Raw genomic sequence first — 20,533 nt, forward strand, 5'->3', positions numbered from 1 at the left:
CAAAGGCAATGGAATTAGTTTTTCTAAAAGTTTCCAGCAATCCCAACACAGGGGATTTACCGCAGTTGGATTGTGCAAGGTACACAGGAATGCAGCAGTTCTGCTGTGGACTTGTGCCACAGAGGAGAGGTGTCTATGTATCTGACCTTAAAATTACAGTGTATAAGGAGAGATCTACAATAATATATCCACATTATCTGGGCTATTCTAGGAGGCAGCATTCAACTTTGAGGCTGAAACAGAGAAATCTTGGACAGTTTGCTAAGGAGCGATCATGAAACCTCTGTGATTTGGAGCCTTGCCCACCCTGTCTTCACTGCAGCAGAATAAAATCTTATGTATTATTTGTGACAGGCTTTTTTCCCTATTTTAGCTTTTTCAGCTTATAAGGTTTGCCTTCCTGCTCGGTATTTACTCAAAGTTTTTTTCCCAAAGTATTGACAAAGTTTTAGAGCCTTTATACAATTCTCTGGCAATACGGAGTAACTACAACAGAGCCCACACCTTTTCCATTAAAAATCTGGTTACAGTTATCCTTAGTAATTAATCTTAATGTTTGTAATTTTGTTACTTGTGAACTACTCTCCATTCTTGATAGCTATGAGTTCAATTGTTTTCATCTCTAACTTCCAGCTGTGAAATCTGGAGATTTTAATAAGAGACTTGCCTTCTGTTTCAGACTATGCTATACTGCTGAAATACTCTCTGGGGCATAGAAAGGCTACTGAAAAGATATTTCCTCTTCCTTTCATCTGGAGTTTCATTCTCTTTGTCCTGCAACTTAACTGGACATCTGGTCCATTTTAACACTCAGAAGAGAATAGTTGCTTTTTTAATAGAAATCTAATTAATCATGGCATGCTGCTTAACATAAAATAGTTGTGTGTGAGGTGAGATATGGTTTTTGAAGCTCAACTGTGTAAAAACCACCAAAAATAAACTGTGGAGGACTTCATTAATATCGTCTCTGAATGATGCTGATGTAGGGTTGACTACCTGTTGCAGCAGAAGTCATTGATACTTAAGTCTGTGAGCAGTTCAGTAGCTAGGCTGGAGCAAGTAGCAGCCATGTTGTTGGGAAAAAGGACTGTCCTTTTATTCTTCATGCATTGCCTAGCCCAGTGAAGACAGGGCTAGAGCTGTGGTAATACAAATAAGAACAGTAGCATTCTCAAAAGTAATTGGAATGATATGCAAATTTCAAGGATTTTTTTATTGGGGGTATTTTTTTAGAGAAACTATCAAGAGTATCCCAGAAGGAAACCAAATAATTAGAGGCCAAAAACCTGTTGTAACGTCAGTGAAAGGTATTTGTGATTTCCCAGCGCTGGCATAAAACTCATCATTTCTTAATAAACATAACAGTTCTTACTAATACAGCAGTCACTTGACAGGCAGAAAGACGAATGAAACAGCAGCAGGTTGCTTGACTCTTTGGTACTGAATGCTCTTTAATGATGGTGTAATGTTGTTGCTATAGCAACAACAACATACACTTTAAAAAAAAAATCCACTCCCCTGCTATATCATTATCTGCTTTCCTCCCTCAATATCATATGTTTTTTTCCTGGAGATTTGTATCTGCAGGTGTGCGTGTTAATTATTCTCACAGTTGAAATGTGGTCACACTTTCTAGCTTGTGTGTGTTCTCTTTACTGCTGCTTGGTTTGGGGTCTTCATCATTGTCTCTTACCTGGCTGTAGCTGTTTTCTTCTGTCATGATACTTTCTGCCAGTGGTGGGGCACCTTTCTTAAAATTGTCCAGCAGTATGGCTTACTTCACAAGCTGACTCATCTGCTCTTGAACCCTAAGCTTCTGGTGACAGTATGTGAAACGAAAGGGTTAGGAGTTGTCTGGGCTTCTGCCAGTATCACAAATGAGGCTGTATAAGTTTCTTGTCTTTTACTTTACAAACAAATAGATGAAAAACTGCAACTCAGCCCATTAAATCTCCATGCCTTTTCCATGCCAGGAAACAGTGGTTTTGACTAATTTGCCAGGCTTCCCTGTGCCATTGCACAATTTATTTGATTTGCAGCTCTTTGGACTTAACTCTCTGCTATTTGACAGGCTCCTCCTGGGTCAGGGACTCATTTAAAGTTGCTAGCTGGTAACATGGCAAACTGCTCTAAGGACATGGATGCTCATTCCAACAAGTCGGTGAAATTTCATGGAGGACCTTTTCTTTTTAACTAGTTTATATCAGAAAGCAATGGTGTCTCTTTAGGGAAAAAAAATATTCCTGCAATTGCAGAACTACTGCACCACAAACTAATTCACCTGCTGCTTGTCATCAAGGTTTGGTTTTTTGAACAATTCTGTTAGTGCCTACAGAAAATGGGCTGATTGAAGAACATGTTTCACTTTCCCTAAAATCACAAAGTTAATTCCACAGGCAGGTGCAACTTAATTTAAATGACATTAACATATTTTAGCTAGTAACATATTAAAAACTGATTTCTTCCCATCCAACAGTGGGCTTTTTGAAATTAGCTATTAGAGTCAAATATACTTAAAGTCAGCCTTTGTATTCTATACAGCCTGTTCTGTATTTGCTTGTTTCTTTAAAATTGGAAAGAAATTTACAGGGAAAAGACTTTCTTAGTGTATTTTAGGGGGTTTTTTTTGTTGTCAGTTTTTTTAAACTAGAAATTTCCTCTTCAGTTACAACATGAAAATTTGGCATTTCTACGTTTTTGTAGTTGGGGTTTATGAACAACAGTCACGGGATCACACAGTAATTCAGGTTGCATGGGATCTCAAGAGGTGATGTAGGTTAAGCCTGTTCCTCAAGCACAGTCAGCTATGGTTGCACTGACAATCTAACTGTGGAGCAGGTTATTTAATTCATAACCTTCAAGTACAAAGAACCATAAAAAGCCATGTTAGTGCCCTTACAGAGCGAAAAAAAAAATTATTGATGTTTCAAACTTATCTGAGAAAGTTCAGTCTTTGTAATTTCAGCCAGTGAATTTGCTTCAGAAATTGTGAACAGTACTCAAGACATTTCAATATCAACATTTTTCAGCTAAATTTTGTTGTAAACAAAGAATTTTAGCCATTGTAACATAGGTTTCAAAGGGGCACAACTTCAGCTTATTTATTTTTAAATAATAGTGTATAAAATACTGCTTTTTAGATGGAATACTTCAGATGGGAAATGTTGCTATGCTTTGAAATTGTTGAATCTTTCAGAAAGAAATGTATCCCATGCTGCTTTAAAAGTTGTCTGTCTCAGGGTGATGGCTCTTGTTTGTTCAACGTTGTTCTCATAAAACTAAGAATGTTTTTCTCCATAGAGATAAGTAAGGCTTGCTAGGTGGGTGAAGCCTGTATTTCAGTGTTGCATCAGCAGTCTCTGGGGTCGAAGCAAACAGGGCCAGAAAAATTCATCATCTCCCCTACCTTTAACACTGGTCCAGTTCATGCACTGATTGCTATCTCCAGCACAGACAGGGTCTTCTTTGGCCCAGGGAGACATGCCAAAATGGATCTTTCTTTCCACTTCTTGTATCTCCAGGAGTTTGGAGGTCAACACATAGGGCAGCAGGACACTTCCCACATGGGATCACACTTCTGCTTGGGGTACAGCAGCGCCAGTGCCAGCACCAGTCTCTTGGGGAGCAATGTTTCCTTCGGGTGCTTTTCCCATAATCATGGTGGTGCAAATCATAAACCCACAAGTTACTGGATTCCTGATCTTCTAGGGACTGAAACTCTTGCCCTTGTAGGTGCAACCAAGCCAGGCCAGGACTGCGTGCCCTGCCTGCTCCACTCTGCTGTAAACCCTATGGGCTATTGGACTAGTACACAGTATTATATATATATATATATATATATAATATTATATATTATATATATGGTATTGGGCATCCTTTTGATCCCCAATGTTCTCTAGAGAAAACTAACTGTTCTCCATCATCATCTATGAAGTCCATTGAACACATTTTTGCATTTGAAAAGTCTGTGGTCCCACACACCTTAAATTTTTGGTAGTTTAATGGTATTTTTTTTTCCTGCTCCTTTTTCTGTGTCATTAATAGAGGATTTAAGAGGCTTTTAACAGTGTTACTGTGGCACTAAGTAGTTGAGATTTCTGTATTCTAAGACCCAAGGCTTATTTAACTGCCTAATGTTGTGTGGTGATAGTCATGTTGACACCTTTTGACTTTTGGGGACTGCTTATTCCATCAAAATTAATACAGAGCTACTTATGCCTTGAACAAGCAATACAGCTTTTCATTTAGCGGTGTGGCCTGGCTGGCACATTTTCATCACTTTTGCATGCCTTATAATGCTCTTGATTATTTAAAATGCTCAACTATGCTTTCCAAATTATTGTTGCTCTGAGTTATAACCTGGAGCATTAACAGGCTTGTGGTTTTTCTCTGATCTTGGAATAACATGACCTACCACCCAGCACTGTTAACAGTATGACACAACAAACAATTAAGTATGCATTAATTGAGTAGTCAGGAAAATATTTTTATTTCCCTAGTAAAGAGACTTGGTCGTAGATGGGCAAAAGAATGACACGCAAATGAAAAAATACATCAAACTCAAATTGTTTTCACAAATTGTGGTGCATTTGGATGGGACTTCAAGGCAAGAATTCACATCTTTGCATTTCAGAGGGAGAAGTTAGAAACAAATATGCATGACTTGTTAGAAGAAAGAAAAAACCTTCTATGCTATTTATTTTTGGCTTGTGTGAATGTGTATGTGTCTGTTCATTTATATAGATAAAACAGGAAGCTTCATTGTATTGTCTTAGTGTGTATTGTGTGATTTAAGCAGAATTCAAATGTCCAAATACAAATGTCTAGTCCTGAAAATATTCACCCAGCACTTCAGAAGTGTGTTTCTGCCCAAGTCTTGGCAAAACAGACCAGCTCAGTGCCTAGTTTACAAAGCCATTTGTGAGTTAGTAATTAGGTATTCCTTAAAAATTGTCAGTCATCCAGGGGGTGCTCCCAACCCTCCCAGGCAGCTACAGCCTGCCTTTTTAATGTGGCTGAAGGAGAGCAACAACATTGATGTCCCTTCTCACAGCCGCTTTGTGGTACTCAGAAAATACTGACAGGGTTCAGATTCTTTTGTATGTCTTAGGAGACTCAACCACTAGGCTGCTAAACTACTTTGGAAGTCTAAAAGAAGGTGTTGTCCATCTGCTGTTTTGAAGTTCAGGGTATAGTCTGAGATTTGCTGGATAGGAAAGATTAGAGGCGACCTAGGTCTGGGAGGGTTTCTCTGAAAGACGTGAATCCAAGATCTTGCCCGTTAATCTCAGACTGTGCCCGTTTCTTCTGCAATGAACGCTTCATGATAAGATTGGAATAATTCTAGCATTGCAGACCCCAAAACTGGTTTGGGGGCCATGTTTCCTGAGGAGACAGAAGCAAGGTACCATCAGGCGACCCTTAGAAAGATATCCGAGAGAACTGTTTTCTCGGTGGTCTGGGCTGGCCCAGAGCAGCTGGGTGCCAAATGCAGGGATAGAATTGGCATTTTGGAGACATTTAAAGTAATTTTTTTTCATGCTTTCTATATGTCGTTCTGGGTACCCAGCACCGGATTCCAAATTCCACTCTGATGTCTGATGCATAAAAGGGAGACACTGTAATGTTTAACCTTTAAGCGTGGCTAAAACGTTCGTGGATTTGCACTGTATTCAGTACAGGAGCTTAAATCAGTGGGGCTTAGAATTGAGAAACTCTGAAAATCATGTTCCTGGCTACAGTATGCAGAAGTATGCTTGCAGAAGGCCACGGTAGTCTCTCTGCCACAACAATGCCCTCAGAAGGGCCAACAGTTGAAAACTGGTGTTTGCTCACCTTATGATCTGGCTAAATAATTGCCACAGGCTGTAAATGAAAGTAGAATAAATACCATTGTATTCTTGATCCTAGACAAAGATGTGTCGGAGCAGGGCAACCTAATAGTCTCTCTGTCCCAGGGGCCCTGAGGCATACTGGTGTGCTTTGTGTAGACACAGGTACCATGCTATATTGCTCCTTATTGTCTTGATCTTGATTGGAGCAGACCAACATTTCAAGAGGGTATTAATCCACTGAGTGAACCATGAGTAGCCTTATTTCAGTGCATTGTGTTTCATTATGTAAGTTAGATGTGGCTATTTCAGTCATCTTAGAAGATCATTAATGAAGTAGAGCATCTATCTCCCATGACACTTGAGTTAATTACCTTCCTTAGAGCAAACAGGTAGCACTAAATCAAGGTAATTTAGACAAAGATTTACTACTTGAATAACATACAGAGAATTAATTAATTACAATAAATTTTTTGTTACTCTGGTGAGTATTACCTGTATCTGCTCCATATCAGTTCCATTATCTATCAAGAATAAAGCATGCACACCTCTTTCAGTAAATAATCACTGAACAGAGATTTTGTGTACAAAAAGGCTTGTATTGAAAAAGGCTTCTACTTAACTGACCTTTTTGTAATCAGTAAAACAAGGTTGCAAAAAAAAAAAAGAATTAATGGAATCTGTTCATACTGTGAAACTTTAATACTGTCTTAATGTAGCACATTTATTTTGATCTGTTGGTGCAGTGGGAAGGAATAGTTCTTAAATATATGAAAAGGAACAATATAAACAGATAAATGATATTATACCTTCTCCTCTAAAGAGCAACTCCTCAAGTTACTTTCTTTTCAACAATGCAAACTGTAACTAAAGAGAAACACTGCCGATTACTATTTTCCTGACAAGTTATATACTTTGTGTGAGAGCCTTAAAAATCTCAGCTGATCTGTAAATTTCAGTTTGCATGAGAAGAGTTGTCCAGCTCGATTTCCTCTTTCGTGAGAGAAGGCTTTTCTCTCTGCAGCAGCTCTTTTATTAGGGTGAGATTTAGGAGACTCCCAAACTTCCAGTGTTTGTGCAACTTGTCTGCTTGCATTGCATGGATAATATTCCCCATAAAGTCTTTGATTACAAATGCTAACAAGGAAGTGGTGATTTAAGTAATCCTCATAAAGAAATAGATCGATCACAGTTTTCAATCAAAGATTTTAGGCAGATTGTAATTCTGTTTTGAAAGACGACTTTAATTATTTTAAGGGGAGAAACAGTTCTGAACTAAGGATTATTGAAGCGTTTTGTATCCTGTAATAAATAAGCTTAAGTAGAACTATGTTAAAATAGATCATGCAGCAGAGTTCACAATAACAGTAATGTATAGTGTAAGATTGACTATACATTATGTTATTGAGTATATTCAGTAATACCACAGTCAAGATGGTAAATACCATGGTCATGAATTCTTGTTAGACTGGAAAACGTAAGTTGGGCAGACTGTTTTTCAGCCAGCGCTGTACCTGCAAAGTTAGAGAGCCCAAGAGCAGACACGCAAAGCTCCTTGCTCTGAACCCCTCTGTAGCTGAGCGTGCCTTTCAGACAGATCTTGCAGGTTAGCAGGAACCTCTGTTCTTTTATAACAGCAATGAAGTCTCCAGTTCCAAGTAAATAGATAACGTGTGCAAGAAGGCTAGGAGAATTGCAGCTGAAGGTTCTGGCAGCCCTCGTTCCTCACCTGTTTTGAAGTTCTTGGGTTTGGTTTATGATATAAAGACATTGGTAGACATGCCACAGCTTCAACCATTTGTGAATAAGACACTGAATCCTGAGCTTTTAGTTTAGATGCAGACCATTTTTCCACAGTTTTGTCTCTGCCAGGCTGCATGACACACGTAGCCTACTATGGACGTTAGCCTCCAAGTATATAAGGTGATGTGTAGCACACAGTATGCTCTAAATTTGGGTGGTTTAGCCTGAGCTATATACCTTGGGATATAAGCTACCAGCTACTACTGCTGGTTCATCCCATAGAAACAGTAATGTTTCATTCCTGTGATATTGCAATCTGCTTGGACAGCAGATCAGAACTCTTTCTCTTTCACAAATGGTTGGAGCCCTGGCTGTTGCATGGCCGGTCACTGGCATAACAGTTGAGACCTATCCCATCAGTCCCATGTGTTTGTCAAGGCCATTTCTTGAATGTAATGATTTTTCTCTTCATTTCCCGCAGAAGTTCTCATCTTCTCTATTTTCTTTCTGGATGCACGAGGTTTTAGTTTTGGGGGTTTGCTTTGGGGATTTATTTTCATGTGTTTGACAGCTTTTCTCTTTGTCTCCTCCCCAGGCTTTTTCTGATCTTTTTTCATTAGTGTAATTACTGACAAGCTCCAGCCTTGTCTTTCCCTTCAGCCTCAGTCTCTTCTCTCTCCTAAATTTCTTTGCAGTCCAGCTGGCCATTTCTTCTTTTTAACTTGGAGAGGTGTAGAGGGTCAGTAGATATCGCTTTTAAAGTTCTCATGCCCTACACTGGAAGGAAGCAAGGTCTGAAAATACCTGAGGCTTGCAGCCTTGCTGATAGGAACAGAACGGAAAATAATAACATGCTTCCCCTTCCCCATGGCCCAGTGGACGTTGTTTGTTGTGGTTATGCAGCTTCTGTGCATTCAAAAAGGTTAGTGAACAAGGCCATAACCCGTTGTGCATATTTACCCATCACTTTTTCTGACTTTGGCACTTCATTGTCATCCCCCACTACCAATCAATATTAGATTCCCATTCACAACACCGCTCTTCAGGCTGTCTTTCTCCTGGAGCACTGAACTTGGACAGCATGGCAATTTGCCTGTTATATAGTTTATGTATATTTTATCCTGGTCCTTATCACTGCCAATATCTTAAGATCTGAGCAGCTGTTTCCCCTGTTTGGTAAAGAATAGCTATTGTTTTGGATATCGTAATTTAAGTGTAGTTTTCTTGAATTGAATATAGATAAGTCCTGATATGTAGATCAGAAGCATTATTTACAGTTTCTTTTTTGACCAAATAAGACCTTGGGCTTTGCCTCAGATCTTATTATTTGCAAACTGGTTATATCTAGAGATGATAGCGTTTGTCTTGGAGTTTGTCTAAATTAATAAACTTGCTTGACATCAGAGCTAGGAGTGTTTCCTCTCCAAGGCACAGAATGCTCTCATCAATTCCCAACTTCAATTTAAATGGCAGGGTACAAATAAAGGAAGTCATAAGTGAAATTTCCTTCAAATTTATCATCCATAATATTTATCAGGGCCTGGCATACTTAGGACAAAAGATACTTGTGGAGGCGATGTAAATGTTACATTTATTGCTTAGGGAAGAATTATATATGTAAGAACTATTTTAGTGGCCCTAAGAAAGCTATAAATTGCAGCTGTTGATCTTTTGTTTGACTTATGTTTATTATAAAAGAGAAGTAAACACAGTTTGCTTCAGTAATAAATAGGAAATGCCTGATATGAGGCTCTACTGCTTTTTTCCCTGCGTGAATTTCCAGTAATAGCTTCAACACTCCTTTCCAAACCATATTTGACAAATCTTTTGTAGAAATGCCTAGTTTTGAAACAGCCAAGGCAGTTTCTTACCCTTACTGTATTACCTTGGTATTTGCATGAGGAGTACCCCTTCAGTTGATATACAAAACCAGTTGTGAATTAGATGTGTGTCTCACTACTTTGGGGAACCACTCCAGTTTGTTTAAAGACTTTTAGCGGTAATTAAACATATACCAAGAGCTTTAGCAAAACAGCAGCTCTGTTTCATGAGCGAGTGCTGTTTTACTGTCTCTTTTAGGATGCTCTGCAAAACACTGCAACTTTTCATAATTCCTTAAGATATTTATGAAACTATTTGCTTTCATTCTGAAGTATGTAATGAACAAAATAGCATGTATACAATCAAGTGAGGAAATTAAAAGATTCTAGCTGCAACTGATTTTCTTCAATCATCATCTTTCTCTCTATTCATTTTCCCCAAGTTTTGCAAGGAAAAATATGCTTCATGCTGATGATAATTCTAAGCATTGATGTAATTTTACTCTGCTATATGTAGGTCACCTTGCAGTGGTACAAGACTAGCACCAAAGAGGACAGTAATTTTGTAGGGAGCTGGGACATAGGTTCCAGATATATGTTACAGCACTTGAAGTATGAGAACCAGTAAATAAAGAGAAATTAAATCTTTTTTTGAACCTTGAGGATATGAGATGTCCAATGCAGCTATCTTTTTTTTCCCCACTAACAAAACAAGAAAGCTGGCTTTGCAGAAGTAAATGGGCACCCAGTCTGAACTTGTCTTTAAATATAATTTTTGCTGCTTTGATAGTCCAAGACAAGAATTACTCTTATAGCTCTTTGTGTTCTTCATTACTGACTTAAAAATTTTGATGTGATGAGTTGTGACAAAGTTAAAAGCATCACCACCTCTCTGTCTGTGTGCTGGAGGTTTCCTTGGTGGAAGAATTTAAGCTAGTGACAAAGAAAATGAAGTGGGGATTACGTGACTGTGGGAGCAATCTCAGGCAGCAACTACTAACTGCAGTTGAAAATGGTAATAAGAAATGGTAGGCTTCTCTAATGGTACAAGAAACTGAGCTTCATATGAAATATAGTGATCCTTTCTCAGTGTGTTTACTTTGATCCTCTCTGCAGTGCACTTTTTATCCCCAAAGCATGCATTCACTACCTGTGGTCCTTCTCGCCTGTTGACTAGTGTGCCAGATAGTTACTTGGCTGCTGTAAGAAAGGGTATGACCCACAGTCTACTTGCTTTCTTATTTTCTGTTCCAGTGACATACTGAAAAGAGGTTATGGCTAGCCCTGGACGTAACTTCTAGGCAATGACTATTTAGTCAATGTGATTTTAGTGTTGCTGGTGACGTTTTACATTATCCACAGGACAGATGATCATGATGTTACCAATACTGCTTGCTCCATGCTGCAGTTCTGAAAAAGCCACTGTAATTTATTCTAGTTGTCTAATAAAGGCTATTTCAGAATAGCACGTCAGTCTTAAGCTTTGGCTTGCAGAGAGCTTAAGCAAATCTTTGGAGCCATCTAATGGGGATAAAAAAAATGTTGATTTTATTAAATAATCTTTGATTATAGCAGTTTCTGACATTAATGGCAGAACTGCTGCTCTGTGCATCTCAAAGAAATAATGGTAGCCAACTGGCTACCATTTCATGTAAAAGGTTGGCATTGCTCCATCAGTGGGATAACAAATGTTTCCTGTATTCAGATGAAATAGCAAGATTTTTGAGTATTCCCATATTCTTTTTCAGTTTCAGTGTTTGTTGTTCCTGATTTAAAGGAAGAGAACACAGAGGCATTGCTAGTAACACAGTTTGTTCTGAATGCTCGTCTTGGTGTTCCTGCCACTGAATTCATCTGCTTTTGATAGTTTGCTAAATTGTGACTAATAAAAAAATGAGGATTATTTGAAATGTTGGTCTTATTACAGGATCTTACTTTAGTACCCTTGGAAGTTTAGGAAGAACAGAAAATGTAATTTTATAAAATAATTTTCCTGTTTGGCATCCCAATAAAATATTACTCCTTTGCCAAAATATTGCTTTTTTTAATTCATAAGTGAAAGTTTAAGTATGACTTGAAACTCAGTAACAACTGGAACACTATTCTGTGTGGCTGTGTTGGCTGGCGGGTAAGGTAGGATGCTTAAGATGAATAGAATTATTGCCATCAGTTTGAAAAATACTGAAAATTCTCAAATAACAGAAGAGTCAGGAAACAATTCCAAACGTCTCTTCTCCACCTCTCTCTCCCCCTTCTTATAAAATCCCCACAAACTTTCTTTTTTTCTTGCAAAACTAGACCAAGTAAAAACTCTGCAATGTTTCCAATTCTTGTTAGTCTGGGGGGTTAGTCTGTCCTGGAATCCCTCAGCACCGGTGACAAGTCCTACCCTATGTTACAGAATAACGTATAGAATAACTCAAGAAAACTTTCACCATTCACATACACAAGTCAGGCTGGTAGTTGCTTTGTTGCATTTTTCAGGTAACCCCTATTAAATGATACAAAGGCATCAAAAAGATAAACGTAAAGATGTTCTTATCCAGGGAGTGCTGAGAGCAGGTTCCCAGTACCTGTCTATAATGTAAGCACAGTCTATAGAAAACTCTTTTGCTTCGTCATGCTGAGATGCTCTCATTTTTGTCCTCGTGGGGAGAAGCTATTCCTTACGGCCAGTCTGAACCTCTCTTGTTTCAGTTTACACAAGTTTTCTCTCCTGACACTATCTAAGTATCTAGGTGTGGTCTTCCGAGTGCTGAGCAGAGGGGATAATCAGTTCCTTGGATCTCCAGGCTGGTCCCCTGTCCATACAGCCCATGAGCTGCTGGCCCGTGTTGCTGCCAGGGCATGCGGCTGCTCCTGCTCCACTCCCTGTTTGCTGACACTCACAGGCCTTGGCTGCAGAGCTGTTCCCAGCTAGGCAGGCCCTGGCCCAGGTCCCTGCAAGGGGCTTGTCCTTCCCAGGGGCAGGATTGGGCATTTGTCCTTGCTGAATTTCATAGGCTTCCTGTTGACCCATTTCTCAGCTGGCCCAGGTCCTTCTGAATGGCAGCTCTGCCTTCCAGCGTACTGACTGTTACCTCTAGTTTGGTGTCTCCTGGAAACTTGAGAGTGTACTTCATTACCTTCTCTACATTATCGATAAAGATGTTGAAAAGCATCTTAAAATTCATCTTAAAATCCAGGTTATATTAAGCAGAGCTCAGCCTTTACTGCTGCCTCCACTGTCTCAGGTGAAACCTGAGGCTGCTTTGATACTTCAAATGACCCCTTCTAGACTTAATCCAGTATTTCAGTAAACTCTGTATTTCTAATAATATTATAATGACTGGGTTTCAAGAAGGCTTGAAAAGAAGAAAAGTTCCCTTTTTTGTTCAAGATGTAAAAGTATTGCTGCAGGGTCATGTTGTTAATAGCATGTTTCCAGAGCAGAGAGCTGCTTGCGTTTAGAAAAACACTGTCATTTAGAAGTGCTCATAAGAGTTCCTCGTAACGTGTTGCTGTCTTTATCTAAAGTAAGTACGTGAGCCCGGCCGTTAACATGCACTTACGTACAAAAGTTAGACCTGTAAGTAACTCACAGCAGTAATTTTACTTCCAGCACTTGCTTCAGAAGTTATCAGATGCAAAGGTATGTTTTGGTGGCTGTTCTGAGAGCTGCTGTGGGTTGATTCAGCATCATCAGAAGTAAACAGCCCCAGATTATCAGACACATCCCATTAAAATTATTTTGAATGGAAGAGAAATATTTTCAAAATAAGAACTACTCATTGTCTTAAGCCAATGTTTTTTATGCTATATTTCTCTCAGTTTATTAAATCTAAGAGTTTTTATTACCGGGCATTCTGTGGAATCAAGTTAGCTTCGGAAGATGGAATTACATTCAGAGCACATCATCAGAGCAAACATTCCGGAGTGTGTTTTGTGTTGACAATGATGCATAAATTGTAAAGTACATTTTCTTTACATAAATTGAATGCAGAAATGGCAGTTTCAGAAACAATTAGCAAATAACTGAGCATAAGCAAATATAAGAAGCCAGCCTGAAAGCATCTTCTTGTTTGTTTCAAAATATTCTGTGTTCATTACTTTTTAAGTATTAAGTAGTAATTGTATGGCGCTTATTGTTGAACAGATCTGTTTTCTGCATTTGCCTCCGTACAAAAACTGTAGAAAAACTCTCACTCTGAAAAAGGTCTGTTGTGCATGGATATTATTTCTGCTACTTGTGTGTGTTTGGGATCTGCTCTTTGCTGTGCTGCTATCAAGAGGGATTGCTAAGGAAGCCTGCTAGCACAGGTAGCACCTCAGTGAATACGTGGGACACTGTGCAAATGGACCAGCTGCATTTAAAGCTGTGAAAAGAGGCAGCTGACTCCAATGCTGGTGACTGGGCCACCTGCCAAGTCTGAGGATTTGGAAGGTGAAGGAGATTGACCTGTTACAGGATCTCCCCTGCAGAGAGTAAGTTATCAGATTGAACTGGTGAGGCAGCAATGAAAGCATGACCAAATGCTATTAAGATAGTGAGTATATTAGTTGTCCTTTGCAAGTGCTTTTCCCGTGTGGCAGACAGGAGCTTGCCCCTTAATAAAAATTAGACGGTATTCTGCATTTGTTGTGGACAGTTACTGTGGGTACCTATGAGGATGTAAAACTGCTTGAGGTTTGTTTCATGGGAGATACTGCACCAGAAGATGGTTCAGAAAAGGCTCACAAAGACCCGGGTTTATATTCAGACTTTTTTTGGTTTTTAAGGGAGGGTGGTTACAGGTTTCTTTATGAAACCTGTGAGGTGCCACATTCTAACAGGTTGGTTAGTCTTGTGCCTAAAGCAAGGGACTTTTTCAGGGGCTACATCTGCACTGTGTAATTGCTGTGACTGTAATGTCATAGAGATTTCCCCCAATGCAGCTTGATGCAAAGTAGTTCAGTATCAGAAGGCATCTAGATACTGCACAGGAAAGCTGATTTAATACACTGTGTTTGATTTTTACTCTGCACTTCACAGTAGCAGTGGCTGCAGCATAGGCATCGTTACAAATATTACTGTCACTGGGGGAACAGTACAAAACAGAGTCTGGACAGCCAGCGTTAGCAATCTGCAGCAATAAGGCATCAGCGTTAAACTTCACATGTTTTTCTTTCTAGCATCTATCTCCCTTAGTGTACTTGTCTAACAGGCTGTATTTATAGAATAAGATAATTTTATTTTCTTTTCATATGAACTGAATGAAAAACCGAAGGAAGCATTGATAGACTAATGACACCATGTTATAATACCAGGTTAGCCTGCCCATCCACTGCTCCACCACAGCATCAGCATCAGTTTACGCTGCTATTGGTCATGCCAGATAGTAGTGCGTCTTGCTCCTGGGGAAGATGCTATAGCCTCCCTGCAATGTCTGTGCCTGTGCTTCTCTGTTCTTGCGATGAAAGGCTTTCCTCGTGTATAATTTCAATCTTCCCTTACCATGGTTTTTGCCTAGTAGGGCTTCTCTTTTCTCTGGTGGATGAAGAGTACGGTTCATTCCTTCTCTTTGCAACCCGTGTCACAGACCACAGGAACTTGCGTTATTAGCCTAAGCTCTTCTGTAGTTATATTTATAGGGTATAAAACAAAGGCATGTTTGTGTTGCTCTTGCCACAATGTTTAAATTCATGAGGCTCAAACTGAGGTATTTCACCTCAGTGTGAAACTGTTAAACTTGAGAAACAGAGAAGAGATGCCAATGCTTAGGCATATCCTGAAATAACTAACTGCATGAAGTAACTAGTGTTAGCTGATGTTTCTAATATGATCTTAAACTGTAACAAACCTGAAGCTACAGTTCTCAGTGGTACTCGCTGCTGTGCTGGATTTGAATTTATGGAATAAAGGTATCTCTGAAAACAAAGGTGTTAGCATTTGTTGAATTGATTTAAAATACAATAATGCATTAACTACAATAATGTATTAAATACAATAATGTGATGCTTTGTGTCTGAAACACTCAGTATATAGGACTAGTGAAAAGGGATCTGACTTAAGCTGTGAAGATCCGCAAACAAAGTATTTCACTCTCCAGTTGCTTCGATTTGGATAGAAAATTTCAGTAGGAAGCACAGACATATTTTGTAGAAAATTGATGTGTGTTAAATATAGTTAATTATGCAGTTCCCACTAGGCACCTCTCTATGTTAAAGTTGATGTGCTAATGCTTAATAGCACGTCAGCATGATGTGGGTGAAGGATGATACAGGCATCTCTGAGCTAAGGCCAGCTGAGATCACTATGGAGCTGTGGTAGCATGATTGTGTCAGCTAAGAGGCTGACTAATTACTTAAGCTAATCATCACAGTAGCATATTTTGATCAGTAAAATCAGTAATTTCTTTCCAAATTTATAGTTCTGGCAAATTTTGACATTTCTAGCTTTTTTCCCCACTCAGAATGGAAGATCCTTAAAATACCATATAAGAAAAAACTGATCTGATGTCCTTTGTGCATCTCTAATATATTATTCAGTCTCGAGCCTGTTTTGTCTTATAAGAAAAGAAAGGTAAAAATAAACTCTTCAAATGAATAATGCTCCCTGTTTCACAAAAACACGTAAAAAAAAATTGATAATCTGTTTACTTCTGATTCTGTACTGGATGGGTCTAATATATAGCAGTAAGGTTGCTGATCAGCTGTCATCTGTGAAATTGTAAAATAAAGATAATTTGTTGATAATGTCATCTTTCTCTGTAGACCTCAACTGCTACTGTTAATATAGTGGTGACGGATGTAAATGACAACGGACCAGTTTTTGATATGTTTCTACCTAAAAACCTGTCTGTACAGGAAGAGGAAGCCAATGCTTTTGTTGGTCAAGTAAGGGTAAGTTGTTAACTGTGCAGAGTTAAATTGTTTATTTTATTACCCAAATTATCCAGGCTATTAGGAAAGAGCACAAAATAATTGTACCTTAGACAAACTCGCATCAAAATGTCTTAGGTTTAAATGCAAACTGTCTATTGTCAGATATATTTATGTCAACAAAGTCATCAAAGAATTGATTTCCTTCTTCTCTATGCTTAATAGCTGAAAAGGCTTTTTAATTTAAAAATAGCACATTAAAAAAACTGTTTTTGAAGACATACCACTGTAAAAAACTTGCTTATAACAGATTTACAGTGTTACAACATTGTCACCATGTTTTTATACTCTAAGTGATTTCTTTTAAAGTATTTTTCTAACATACTGAACAAGTGACACACATATATATGTATAAAAATTTGTCACACATACAGAAAATTTTAAGGCCACTAAGGGGAAAAACAAACTGATGACTGAAATAATAGATTAACTGTCACAAAAATAGATGGTGCTTGGGGTATTGTTAATTTGAGTGATTTGAAGCTGTGTAAATTTTTATAACATATATGGGTCTTCTGGGCTACCGAATGCAGATTCAGTCACTTGAAGCATACATCACTTTTTTTGGCAAAGTCAGTTTTTCCTAACATCACGTGAAAGAAGAAAGTATGAATTATTTTTTTTCAACTGGTAGTTGAATGTAATGTTTCATATTTTTTTTGGTGATGGGTTAGCACAAAGGTTGGATGCAGTATGAGCTGATAGGTAAAAGATTAATTTGGAAGCACTTTTTTTTCAGGAATTTAGGTGGAAAATTTGCCTTTCTTCCTGGTAGCAACCGTATCAATAGAAAATGGGAGCTCCTTACCTACTGTATTAGCAGTACCTTCAGAAGAAATAGGATGTTTTGGGTAGCATAGGAACCATACTGGGTAGCGTATAACTATACTAACCATGTTTCTTTCCAAATTTATATTATTCAGTAAGATATCCATCAGTGTTTCTTGTCTATCATCTTTCTTGTTAATTTTGTGTTCTTTTTGAGTGGACTTCAGTTGTTTTCTGGTATTTATAAATTGAAAAAATGGTTCTTTAGGATAGGTTTGTGTCTCCTTCCAATTTTGTTACTTTTTCAAGGACTTTTATTTCATTCAAGTTGTATTTTAGATTTTGTAGGCTTCTTCAGCACAGTTTCATTTGCACTTATACTGAAGTGGTTCTACATATGTCTATGCTCTGCTTGCTGTATAACCTGATATCATTAAAGGTGGGTACTGCTCTGAAGCTGTCCAAGCTCAGGTGCAATCTTCAAGGGAAATAACTTTTGTCAGCATTGATGAAGATTACAGTTTTCCTAAAGCTTAGTTTTGTTACGCTAGACTGAAATATCAGCCACATCAAAGGCTATTTTGAAGTCTTGGACATACAGAAATTAGGATCCCTGCAATTAAATCAGTTTCCATAAATCAGTAAGTTATTGCTTTGGGTTTTGTCATTGTGTTCATCTTATGTGGTCATTTTTCATTTTGCATCCTAAAACGTACAGATGTGATACTTCAAATCAGTACCACGTACCTTTAAAATCCATTTTGTTTTTTGCTGGGTGCCCTCAAGGTGCAATAATCTTCTCAAACACTAGATTGGGTCTATTTTTAGTTTAGAGGGAACTATAAAATAAAACAAGTTATTGCAACAGAGCCTCACTATCTTATAAATTAATATAATTTCTAAGTTGTGTTGAAATGAAAATATTTTTTGAAGCTTTGTGATAGCTTATTCCTAGTTGTAGAATGACAGAAACTGGTTATATCATTTATTGTCATGTTTATCACCAGTCCTAATTCCCAGTATCTGGATGGAAAAAGCTTTCTCTTTTTAGCACAAACACTGGATGTAGTTTCTACTGTTTCATATTCACAAATGCAAATAGATAGTATAGAACAGAGTGATCTGGGCATCTGGAACATTTTCTGTCTCCAGTGAGCTTATTGAAATAAGCAAGAGATTTTTATCTTAAGACCCAAGAAGATATGAGCCCTGCTGCTCACTGATGCAGGGAACATAGTGACAAAGGATATGGAAAAGGTACTCAACTGCTTTGATGCCTCAGTTGTTTTTTACTGGTAAGGTTTGGCATCGGGATCATCAGCTGCCTGAGCCCAGTGCCAGTCTGGGGGAGGAAAGCACTACCCACAGTAGAAGATGATAAAGTTATGGCCTGCTTAAGGAAATAAGACACAAGTAATGACCTGGATGCTGAAGGATTGATCAAACAACCTCCAGAGGTGCCTCCCAATCAAATCTGTTTTGTTTCTAACCAGCTTACTATTTGAATGTATTTTATAGTGAAATCCATTATTTTACTCATGCAAGATCCACCAACATCAGTTATTATATGGTTTTATTATTAGCAGCGGCTACTATTATTGTTATTTATGTTTTAATTTTTTTAAATAATTGCCAGTTGACTTGATAGTAATGCTGGTAGTCTGGGGATATATTCTATGCTGTCAATAAGTAGAAAGGTAAAGCTGTAACAAATTTATTAGCACCTATATTAAAGTGTTAGAAATAGCCCAGATAACATGTGAACAGCTACTGAAATGTTTTTCCTATTCTTGACTTTCTACATGGGCTTTCTTTTTCTTTCATCTCCTGAGACTGCAAAACTTCATGTCTCTTGTCTGCTCATCTATTCTAAACAAGTGATGAGTCACATTCATACCCTCCTTTTGTTCCCTCTCCCCTAATACAGGTAAGTTTTTAAGCAATTTGGGGTAGAAAGCAATTAGGTCAAACACTCCCATGAATAACTCTTGCCACAGACAAGAGATTTCTGTGCTCTGCTTTGTTTTGAGTGGGAAAGTTGGACTTAAAAAGGGATTCCCATAAGGGCTTAGGTAACGTTTGGGAATTTGTTTCCCAAGGAGACATAGAACAAGGGCAACGAAAGATTTTCTGTCAAGGAGGGGAGGGCTTGTTCCGGGCAGGGAGGCAGTTTTCACACTCTGAAGCGCTCTCCCTCTCTGCCACTCTTGATGGCTCTTTGTCTGCCAGCTGGAGTTCCTGAAGGTACTGGCAAAGGAGTGCTGCCTGTGGGAATTTGAGGAGCATACTGAAGATTAAAAGCACAAAAGCTAGAAAGGATAAGGCTGGAAGTGTAGCGGATGTATTTCAAATCCCTTTTATTTTACACAGTGTTGTCTAAATTGGGACAGTCGGAGGTGTATTAGATTCCCTGCTGCTCTTTCATGTCTGATCATGGGGATCGCCCAGCAAGACAGGAGGAGAATTACTGCATGAAGTTCTCTACAAAGGACCAACAGGAAACAAAAAGCTTCAAATGGGAAACTTGAAAATGAAATTCAGGCACCCTATTCTCTATTGCAGTCTATAACAGCTGAGGTCCTGCTGAAGACAGGGCATCTGAATGATTTGCATTGTACAGTGTACTATTTATCAATACCAGGTGCATAGGAGGTAAAAAAGTGGAATGAAATTTAGGTGGGGATCCATATATCAACTGGAAAATCTTCAAACAGGTTTGCATTCTTGTTCAGCGAAAGACTCTCCCAAGTAGTTTGTTACAGACTTTAAAAATGCAGTCTGTGGCTAAATAAGAAGCTGTTGACCTGATGGGGCCCAGGAGAGGAAACAAATCACTTGACTGAAGTTTTTATTCATCTGTGTTTTATATTTGCCCACATTCTTTCACACACATCCATCATTTGTTTATTGTGGGCATATTTTTCTGCCACTGATCAGCACTGTTTGAAATTTCCAACATGAACATGTTGGTATCAAGGGGAGATAGTGACATGAAAGGAAATGAGAAGGAAAAGATGGATAAAGAATTACATGGTAGTGGACAAACCAACCCCTAATGAGATGCTCAGGTATCACTGGAGCTTAGATCTCCCCTAAAATGGAGACAGTTTAAGTAAGCTCCAATAATGAAATGAATGTTTGCAAAGTGTGTGTAATACCTCTGTCATCTGCTGCTTTTTATAAATGAGAAAAGAAATGCTTAAAGAAAGTAAGTTGCTCTTTAGGATGGCGCTGTTCTACCTATTGGAAAAGAGAGCTTTGCAGGACTTTGTGCTATACAATGGAAGTATTTTGTTTCTCTATTTACATAATAAATGTGAATTCATACTTGTGGTATATATATCCAATAGCATCTGTCCACTACAGAACAAAGCAAGGCAAAACTGTAAGACAAGTGAGAAAGAGACAGCCTATATGGTACTAGTCTACTGATTCTAGACATTTTCTTTTATTGGTATAGAAGTATTTTAA

The 20,533-nt window shown here is 38.4% G+C and overlaps 1 protein-coding gene across 1 annotated transcript in view; it reads left to right on the plus strand.

The window, feature by feature from the left end:
• Nucleotides 1–20,533, plus strand: part of PCDH15 (protocadherin related 15) — a 711,887-nt gene that overhangs the window by 550,325 nt on the left and 141,029 nt on the right. The window contains exon 20 of the mRNA XM_075025448.1: nt 16,127–16,255. Within this exon, the coding sequence (XP_074881549.1) occupies nt 16,127–16,255 (129 nt within the window). The remainder of the gene's footprint in view (nt 1–16,126; nt 16,256–20,533) is intronic.

This window comes from Buteo buteo, chromosome 4 (genome assembly GCF_964188355.1).
Source record: "Buteo buteo chromosome 4, bButBut1.hap1.1, whole genome shotgun sequence".
Taxonomy (NCBI): Eukaryota; Metazoa; Chordata; class Aves; order Accipitriformes; family Accipitridae; genus Buteo; species Buteo buteo.